The sequence below is a fragment of the Protopterus annectens genome, chromosome 7.part0, assembly GCF_019279795.1.
Source record: "Protopterus annectens isolate FY-2018-M chromosome 7.part0, PAN1.0, whole genome shotgun sequence".
Classification (NCBI taxonomy): domain Eukaryota; kingdom Metazoa; phylum Chordata; order Ceratodontiformes; family Protopteridae; genus Protopterus; species Protopterus annectens.
Window position 1 is genome coordinate 332,242,686 of NC_056739.1, and position 10,343 is coordinate 332,253,028.

Below are 10,343 nucleotides of genomic sequence, written 5' to 3' on the forward strand. Positions count from 1 at the left end.
GCTATCAGGCTAGTAGCAAGTATAACAATCTCTGACAAACTCGGCTTGTAAAGGCCCCAGGGCCATTAAACTAGTAACCTCCTGCGATCCTATGATATTAAATTGTCTAATTTATACAGAAAACACTATCTAAATATACTTAACAAAGTTACAAATGTGTTAATTCTCATCTTAGATGTTAATTTAACCTTTAACATAGTGTTCCTGTTTATAGCATATGATGAACAAAAAGGTTAATGTGGGTGTGACCAAAATAGAAATGTACCAGTTAGTGAAATATTTCACTGTTATCTGTTTTAGTCTTTTTTCTGTACCTGACAAAATATTTCTACATCTGAATTGAAACACGGTAAAATATGGGCACTACACAACACTGAATTGTCAAATGTTGCACAAATTTTCAGTATAAAACAAAACTTCTGCAGAAAGTCTGTAAATTAGAAAATTGCTTGAGATTTTAATAGCAGCTGGGGAATGGCTCTATACCCCTACCACAGTGAGTATAATATCTGCTGATTAATTCTTGGTGATAACAGTCTTAATGCAAGTTCATGCAAAACCATACCCCTCAACTGTCCAAATTTTGCCTCCTATTTTTGGTCTGCTCCTCCTAAAATTTGTGGTTTCCTGCATTTTTGTGTCAAATCAGTAAAGAATGAATTCACTACATAAGAACAGTCATTTGAGTTTCAGACTTCATATAATTCTGAAAATGTATGGTAACAAACAAACAAACACAAGACCTTTTATTCTAGCAACTTTCTAAGTTTATAAGAGCCATATTTAAAATTTGTACCTGTTTTTGGGGTTTTGTCCAGATTTTGTTGTGCCAAGATGTTGAGAACTGTGGGCTCAGTGGCAAACATAAAACTTTTTCCTGTTACATAACTGGAAAACATAAAGTTATTAATATAGTTAAATCCTTGGAAACCTTCATTGAATTTATTTTCCATAGGATGCAACAGAAATGAATCACTATATTACAAGATTTCTCCTCTAGAAAACTGTAAGGAAGAGGAAGGAATGCCTAAAAATGTACTCATACTTTTTTTAAGTGATCTGTCTTTTTTTTTCATAGCACTGCTATGCCCCCTAGAAAATATATCACTCTGGCCCACTTATTTCACACGTCTCAGGTTCCCCAGCCCAGCACAGCAGTCCAAAGAATTCACTCTCTCCACTAAGCCCTTACTTCCCTGTCGCAGACCAGTCAAAAATGTGATCTTTAACTCTATGCATTCAGCATGCTTAGTCTGATAATTCTCAAGCTCACTGTTAAAGTATTTGCCTTTCCAATGGTTGCAGGGACGAAGATTATAAGGACAAAGCAGAAATGTTTGAGGACCTGCCAAAATTAGCGAGAAGACTTGAGAAAGTTGATGAAAAGAGGTCTGTGAATCGTTTGATTTTCTGACTCAAAATCAGTTTGTACCTATCATCGTTATTAATATTTATTATTATAATCAATCTATTTAATTCACAGCTTAAGGATAAACAATGCAAAAGTTTAGCCAAAATATATTAGGGCCATCCCTAAAAAGTAAGGATAGTCGAAGGGTGTGTTACCTGGAATAAATAAATGGTTATGGGGTATTTTATGCTCCTTGGAATTTGTCTAAGTTCACCGATCCCAGTATTACTTGAGGTTTCCTTACGCGAAAAAGCAACCTAAACGAGTCACTTTTCTACCACTCATCACGTAATAACCTGCTTTTGGTCTGATTTCGCCAATTATATGTTGGCTAGGGGTATAAATCAAATGTCCCTTGTTCACATAATCAGGGACTCTGAAAGACTGAAGAATCCATCAAGGAGAAAAAGTAATCGCTTCACTGTGCAACCAGTTGGGGGAGGACACTCTTACATGTAGTTTCTGGCATTGGATGGGTCAAGTTCAGAGTTTCACCTCTTAGAGGCGTTGCTGGTCATCGATCCCTCACTGTGCAAAGATTGATGCCTTTATTCTCACTCACCTTTTTACAACCGGTAGCCACAATGAGATCTGATTATAAAGACAGAAAAAAATAAATGTGCAAAGGAGACTTACCCGAGCAGCTCTAGATGAGTAAGGGTCCTCAAAAAGCGCCCATATCTTGGGTTGCCACAGCTTCCAGGAGCATCGAGATCGCTCGGGGCCCTCGGCTATAGCCAGTCGGCGGGGAAGGTCATCCTCATCGCCGCGTTCGTCCTGCTCACCACTCTCACGCCCATCGGGTACCTCAAATGTATCAAGAGCTTCTTCTGCATCGCGGTGCTGTCGGTAGTTCATCCAGCAGCAGGGCTCTACATCTGTCTCATCTATGCCCCAAAAGGCGAGCTCTTCTTCGAAGAGTGGCCCACAAACGTCCGCAGGACAGTGTAGCTTGCCAGTGCGATAGTAATTAAGCACGTAGGCAAAGATGCCAGGATGGCGATCGAAGAAAAATTCGTTGCAGCCGGGGTCCAGGTCTGAGTGGCCCCCGGTAGGTTCGGCAAGCCATGCCAACCGGGTGCCAGGTAGAGTCCTCAGGGTGCTACGATAGGTTTCATGCCGGGTACCCCCCACGTTGATGACCACTTTGTCCGAGTCCTCTCCCTTGGCCATCTCCTCCTTCAGACATGTTTTAGAAGGCGGCTTGTTACCCGACTTGCGCCCGCGGTAGGATGAGACGCACACGGAGCTGATCATAGATTAAGACGCTCGGGTTGTCCTCTAAACACCCTTCCAGATCTGGCTCGGGCTGGGAGGGGGTGACTTCCTTTCTAGACAGTCCCTCTCAGAGGGGAATCGAGTTTCGGCTGCAGCCAGGCATCAGAAGAAACAGAAGCTGCCTCCCACTACCATCGTTTACGGAGTCCTTTGGAAATCACGGCTGAATGTGAGAATGTCAAACAGGTGGTCGTCTAAAAGTACAAATAAAGAAAGTTAATGAAAAACACAACTGTCACAAGCCAGTGATGCAGACACTTGTCTTGGCGTGCTTAAATAGTATATAGCTATATGTTTCCCAATAAGTAAGCTGTAAACATTAATACTTGTTGCTACAAACTACGCTATAAAAGATTAAGTATTGACTAATAAGTGTGCCATTAAATGTTTGCTGAAAGGATGAACAATATGTCTCAGCATAATCCTCCCTTTATCCAGCACTTTTCTATAATTAGACTCGAACTGCGGGACTAGAACTTAACTTCCCGGTGTTGAAAGTCCAACCCCAAGCAGTAGTGCTGCCTAACAAGACAAGATCTCTCTCTAAAACTAATGTCACTGCTTCTTAATGCTCTCATTTGTGAATGCATGCAAGGCTAGTCAGAATACTAATCACATTTTCAATTTCCCACTTGTACTGATTACATTTTTTCAGGAAAGGTAAGTTTCATGAACAGCAAGAACTATGACATCTGTTTTCACCTGTTGTTGACTGCTGCATTTTACCTTCAGCGCTCAAGCCTTACCTGTAACTGGTGTTAATCTGATGTGCCCGTGTAGGTACCCAGAAGGATCTTTTTTAATCATTCGTTCATTTATTAGTTTAACTGGTTGGCTGGGCTTATCCACAGACCCCTTTCCAGCTATGCTCTTGGCTCCATAAGAAAAGCAAATAATTACAAATAAGCAATTGATTTGACTACAGCTGTCCTCTGCTACAATCTTTGGACCCAGGGTCCTAAAGAAAAACATGTATTCTGAAGTGAAGGCGCTGTGCTAAGACTGTTCTGGCACATTTTCATATATTTTTCCGGCTATATATATATATATATATATATATATATATATATATATAAAAAATAGGGCACTTTATTGGCTTATGCACCCTGTGCGGTGGACACCTGTGCGCATTCCACACATAGTCTGTGAATGTGGTACCCACCCAGATCAGGTGTTTCTCTTGCTGTTCTGGTACTACATTAGTACTCAGTAAATGCCGTTCAGGGACTACGTTAGTACTCAGTATTGCTTCCGTTTTCAGGTATTTCTTAACACTGAATAGTGCGCAGGTTTTTAAGGCAGAACATGTGTCACTATGCTATTGACGTGTCTTGCGTAAATACAAACCAACGTGCCTATCTGCTGTCAAAAAGAGACAAGTGGTATCATTCTCCAACAATTGGGTAGTAGTTTTGCTGATATTCGGGAATTTGGTTAAGTAGTGGCAATGCGTTGCATTCCTTGCAGTTCAGAATAGGGAATGGTCCCAAAGTGCATTTAGTACGTTTTTGTGGTCCAGGAAACCCACTTCCTCGTGTGTATAGGCAAAGTCAGTTGTAATTTTTTAGTGTTCCTGAAACAGCTGCAATCCACAGGTATCTGTGCTTACACCCCAGGAGATGTGTTTGCAGTCTGTATATGTGGTGATATTTTTGTTGTTTATTAGATTTCTGCAGGGCCAACCAGGAATAGCATCTTCTCTGATGTCAATCAAACTTGGCTGATGCTTTGGTAGCCACATACTGTTTATCTGCAGTCAGAAAGGAATATTTCGCCTTTGTGCAGGTCTATTGCTTCAGGTCTGGTGCTGGATGCAGCTTAACTGATACTGTACTCTTACTTTTCTACAGTATTTAGAGGAAAGTTTTATAAGTGTTTTTTATAATAAAACAATATGGGCTTTTGCAATATTTATGCCCCTCCCTCAGTTGTTACTGCCCTGTTAAAAAAGACCAATTGTGCTATATATGTGGCATTAAAAGTACAGTTTTTAGAGAGAGCTTATCTCACAACCTCTGTAGTAATATGTATTCATTAATTAACTGATCTAACAGTCCCATTGAGCGTACAACATGCATCCCATTTACACAACAGTAGTACGCTCGTAGGGTGAATAGACAGCCTGTTATAGTCAGGCAGAGGTTTTATTTTGCGGTTATACAGGTTGTGTATGCATCTGTAGTTCACGTGATTCGTTGTGGGAACTGTTGTTTTTAGTAGTATTCAGGTAACGTAAGGTGCCTTATACTGCAAAACATTGATGCTTCTCAGTATGTCTGCGCTAATTAAATGTTGTGATGTTATGGTATTTTTGTATGTCGTGCCTGCGTTTCTAATTTTTAAATTAGTCCCATTTAATGCAACTACCCCGAGTTCCTGTTTAAATAATGTTTTTTTTTTTAACGGGGTGTCTGCTATTCATACCCTTGTCTTGCTTTACTAAGGCATTTTTGTCCCTTGCACTTATGTTGTCCAACTGCTTTACTTACCGTGTGACTAAGAATAGTATGTATACTTCTACATTCTCTCTGTAATATAAGCAGTGTGTTGACCAACTGTGTTTATCTGATGGTATCTATGCAGTGCATTTTAGTGGTACTCCCTGGTGTTCATTAACATGTGCTCTGCTTTTGATGGACGTCTAGGGTGCTCATGCAACATTTTAATTTATAGTCATGCAGTCAGATTGCCTTTTTAATGAGTTCATCTGCAGCCTATGAAGATTGCATACGTGGCCTCTAGACACTTTGTGCATGTGTGGCGCATTTATGTTGTGGACATTTAGCACTTTATTCTTAATCTCGAGATCATGCCGCATATGGCCAATGTATGTGCCCAGACAGTAGTATACTTATGTCGTGCTTGTGTACCATTAAACGTAGGATTTCTGGCTGGGTTATGTACATGTAAACACCTGCCAGAACAAGTTCAGCAGCATTACCCATGCCAGCTCCCAGCTCCAGATAGCTGTCTCTGTCTCCTCTCCGTCTCTCTGCACCTCCCTCTCAGCACCGTCTCCTTGGCTACAGACACCCATCTCTGCCGTCATCACAACTGGTGACAGTCCTAAAACCTCAAGTCGAATATCTTAAATGTTGATTATGTAGCCCCAAACCCTGACTTCACTTATTTATGGCGATATGAAAATGCATGCATTGAATAATAGGCGAGACTGCCTGTCGTCAACACATGTCCTGCCCGTTACCATCTACCTACGCCCTTGTCATCAGGATAGAATGGCTGGAGAGGCTAATAAAAATTTCCAGATACCCGAAGTACAAACAGTATAACATGCACCCAAATATATCGGTGCTCACCTGTTACTTCTGTTGTTTACAAAGCAATCCAGGTTTTTTTCAGACTGTCGTGTTCATTCCACGACTTTTCTCAGATGGCCCTGGAAAGGGTCCTGCTGTGGAGCTATCTTTTCTCCAGTCCTTTTCGCAGAGCCCAGTAGCCCCACAATATTCATGGGTGCTGGTATTTTATTCTGTCCTAGTCGTTTCTTTATCCGTTGCACCTTTCCGATCTGTTGCTCATCCACTGTAAAAGCTTTAGGTTCACTGTAAAAGCTCAGTGCAATTGGGAGTTCAGTCCTTTCTTACCCGAAGGGCTAGCCTCTCGAACAAGCAGCCCTCGGCTGCGCAACGTCTTCCCCGTCTGTGGCAGATGCCCCCTGGTAGTAGAAGTGAACCCTTCTTCCATGATACTTGGGGGGCAAACTGCAGCTTGTTGCTCACCTGATCTTGGGTTTCATTTCCCCCACCTTATCTTTTAACGTAGGTTTAACTGTTTCAGAATTATATGCTCTTCCAAATGCCTCCCCTGTGTTCATGTAGCTTGTTTAATGGCACTTAAAGTAAAGCGATCACTGAAATCCGAGGTTTTCGCAATAGCTAAGGTTAGAAACACCTGATAGGTATAGAAATGGAAACGGGACTGAAGGTGTGTATCGGCGCGCACGCGCGTATGTGTGCATATGGTAGGGTCGTGGGGGGCTTTAAGAATGCGTTGTAATGTTTCACATCAACAAAAAGTCAATGCAAACTTTTCAAACAGTTTAAGGGGATTGCGTTCCATCTTGTTTAGGAAAAAGTCTGAGCTTTTATTTTAAACGTGCAGTCTCTGCTACTGCCTGGCAGAAAACGATTTCGGAAATAATTCATTTTCAGAAACGTACTTACAGATACAATTTGTGAATGTTACGAGATCCTCGTTGAAAACAGTATTGGTAACAATATGGCCACATCACCCAATCTTTCAGCCTCTAAACATAAAAAAAATAGCACAGAATTTTACATGTATTTATTTTTTGTTGTCCAGGTTAGGCTACTCTTTTCACGGGTGACACATACCCTCAACCTCTTAGAGCAAGAAATCTGGACAAAGACATTAAAAATGGGGGGGGGGGGGGGGGGGCAACGGCCCAAATAGAGACACTTTATAAATATCGATCTTACAAACTTAGAAAATTGATAGAATAAACAGATTGTGCATTAGTATGAATTTTCTGAAAGGTACGAAGTCTGAAACTCAAATGGCTGTCATTATATTTTGACTTCAACCCTGTCAACAATTCGCCAGAAAACCACAATTTTATGAGAAACGGGCCAAAAATACGTGGCAAAAATCTGGGCATTCTGCAAAAATCTGTACAGTTGAGAGGTATGGATGGTTAAGGTGTTTATTTCATAAACTGCAGGCAAAATGGTTGATTCAAAACTTGAGAAGCATGGCTAGGCTTAAAAAGACCCCTGGGTTCATTACTATGACAATCACCTATGAACAAATATTATTTATACAACTAGGGGAAATTTGTCCAGGACATCCAGGGAACTTCCCATACTATTTTCACTGGGCGATGTGATATGTTTTACATACTCCTGAGTTACCACCACCACCTTAAGCGGATCGGACATAGGTTCAGTGTCTCGTCCAAAGGATGGAATACACAGAAATATAGCACCCCCTTATATTGCATTGCAGTATCAATAAATAACCTTCCTGGTGTGTAATAGAACCTACAAGTCTCCGGCACCAAAGACGAATGTGCTACGTGTTCCACCGCGGACACTGCAGAGTAGGGGAACAATAAGAGGGAGGCGCGCTTATTTTGTATACTAGACAGACTTCAATGCTACTAGGGTTGCTATCTTTAAGGATGCCCAAATTTGGTAAAGAAAAAAAAAAACATGACATTATGATGGTCAAACCATACCCACAATCAATGCTAAGGGCTTTATTTCATTTTACTACCAAATAAGGACTTAGCTGCAGATTTTTAGTTGTTTCTGAAGTGCATGCTTCAGATACCAAATCATGATTTTCTGTAATAGTTGAGTTGGAAAATATTTACTGACCTTAAATTGCAGGGCATTTTTAAAATTATTTTCTCTCTTCCCAGTATACAACTGCCCAAAGAGGGAGGCGCTGGGGGGGCTGCTACATGCTAGTTAGTGATAGGAACTATTTAGGTTGGCTTGGCCTGCTTGTTTCATACACGCATTCTTAAAAGGGATATTTTTTAGTAAACATTATGCCTGGAAGGAGAAAGACTAAATCTGAGGGCCAAAATCATTGTGCTTAGAATAACCCATTGCAAATGTAAGGCATGTATATGCCTCATAAGTGTACCTTATTAGCCCTCATTTAACTCAGTTTTTACACAAGCAGTTTAAAGTAGCCCATGTCCGTTTCATACTGATCAAGTATGAGCTGTTAAATGCTTCTTAGGATTTTTTTTTCAGACTTCAGAATGTAGATTAAGAACATCAAGCTTGCCAGTTCCTGTTATACCACTGATTCTATTGCTGCAATTCCTCAGAATCAGTCAATATATACACCAAAAAAAGATCTGATGCTGTTAATCTTCATTCATTCCTTGCTGATGGGTGTTGGTTCCATCCTTGGAACCGAATTGGCCATTATAACAAGCTCGCGCCAGCCAAAAAACTCTTGAGCTAAGCTTTTACCCATAGTGCCCCTCTCTACATTACCTCAGATCTCGTTTACCGCGTACTGAATCAAGACGTGTCAGTCCAGCTCTCAGCTAAGTCATTTAAAATTTTTCGAAATTTGTTTCTTGTTAAACCTTCCTTTTTGTTATTTCCATATACCTAGTTAGCCTATTGTTAGTTGCATGCTTTTGCTTATCTCTGTGAGTGTCTCTCTCTTTCTTTCCTCCATTTTACCAAGTTTGGTACTCTTTGTACCATTGCTGGTACATGTCTTCCCTTACCTCTGAGGTAATTCCCAATACCATTGTTGGTATTCCCTTTTTCACCTTTCCCCTCTGCTGTGTAAAAAAAAAAAAACTCTTTCTTCTTCTTTGTTGTTGAGGGTGTGTTTTTCTGTGTTTTAGTCATTTTATCTTTTGTGGGTAAATTGTATTTTTGTGCCAATCTGTCTGAGATAAAGAGTACAACTGGTTTTAAGCACTGTGATCAGTGTGACAGGAAAATGCCGAAATGTAGACAGACATACATCCTGTGTCTACTGTCTCGGAGTGCCACACCTATCTGTGACATTTGTAAAGCATTTAGCTCCCGTGCGTTGGCAGAATGTGAGAATAAACTTATGCTTAAAGGACTCCTTAAATCTCATTTTGCAGAGGCTATCTCTGAGGTGGAGGGCTCATCCCCTCCAACAAAAGAACATAAAAAGAGGAGTAAATCCTTACCCTCTTCTCCTCACACCAGTGAATCCAAATCAATGGAGCCAAAAGCAAAAATCTGAAAATTAGCACCAACATCCTGGCACTGGGGCCTCAAACCCCCTCCATGGTGCCGTCTTCAGTTCCGGCACCTCAGCAGCCGGCTACGGTGTTGTCCTCAGCACCTATTCCTCAGACTCTGACTACGATACCGATTGTGACAACAATACCGACTTCCCTTTTGGCACTAAAAATTGTCATTCCAACACCGGTCACTCCCCCCCCCCCACACCTATACATTATTCTGGTCCTTTTACCTTCCTGCCGAAAGGTGAAATAACCCCTTGGACCTGATATTCCCCTTCGGTGGATCCATTTTTTGGCCAACAATGCAGCCCCTTTCTAGACTGCCCTGACTCCCTGTCAGGGATATCCACCTGCTTCTCCAGAAGCCTTTTGGAACTAGACATAGTAAGGCTTGTGGGTCAGCTCCTGGTGGCCAGAGGATTTCCAACACCCTCCAAATCATCCCTCCCACCCAGAGCTGAGGATTTTTCTCCATGGACTCCTACATACTTTCCTTCTTCAACCTCCCTGGAGGTATCGGTGCCTTTGACACTGATGGCAATTCTGGTTCCAGCTTCTTCGGCTCCATTGGTAGACCTTATCATGGCTCCAAAGTCTACCCTTTGGTGATCGACTCACCCAGAGCCAGGCCATGCTTGGGATTGACAGTGGTCTTTTGGCACCGTGATCCCTAGTGTGGCACCTGCTTGTTCCATGGCACTGTCTATTACTGTTTTGGTTGCTTTGAGAGAACCAGGTCCTCTCATGGCTCCTTCCCTGGGAGTGGGTTCATCGGAGCAGGGTGTGACCCCAGTTCCGAGGTTGTCTTTCTCGGTTCCGGGCTCTCATCCCTCTTCAGGTGGACCTGCTTTCCAGGTGATGGAGAGGGCACTTGGCTCTGCAGGCTCCCAGCTGGCCCCATCAGTACCAGAGACC

At 41.8% G+C, this 10,343-nt stretch overlaps 1 protein-coding gene across 3 annotated transcripts in view; it reads right to left on the reverse strand.

Annotated features, from left to right (window-relative positions):
* The window catches only part of KCNC4 (potassium voltage-gated channel subfamily C member 4), a 541,475-nt gene extending 534,842 nt beyond the window's left edge, over positions 1 to 6,633 (reverse strand). The window contains exons 1-2 of one of the 3 annotated variants that reach the window (XM_044076902.1): positions 6,007 to 6,633; positions 2,048 to 2,883 (exon numbers count right to left, since the gene is read on the reverse strand). In XM_044076902.1, the coding sequence (XP_043932837.1) occupies positions 2,048 to 2,668 (621 nt within the window). In that variant the 5' untranslated portion in view covers positions 2,669 to 2,883; positions 6,007 to 6,633. Of the gene's footprint in view, positions 1 to 2,047; positions 2,884 to 3,435; positions 3,713 to 3,851; positions 4,299 to 6,006 lie in introns of those variants that run through there. The other 2 variants (XM_044076904.1, XM_044076903.1) reach the window with 2 other exon arrangements.
* Between the last annotated feature and the right edge of the window lie 3,710 nt (positions 6,634 to 10,343).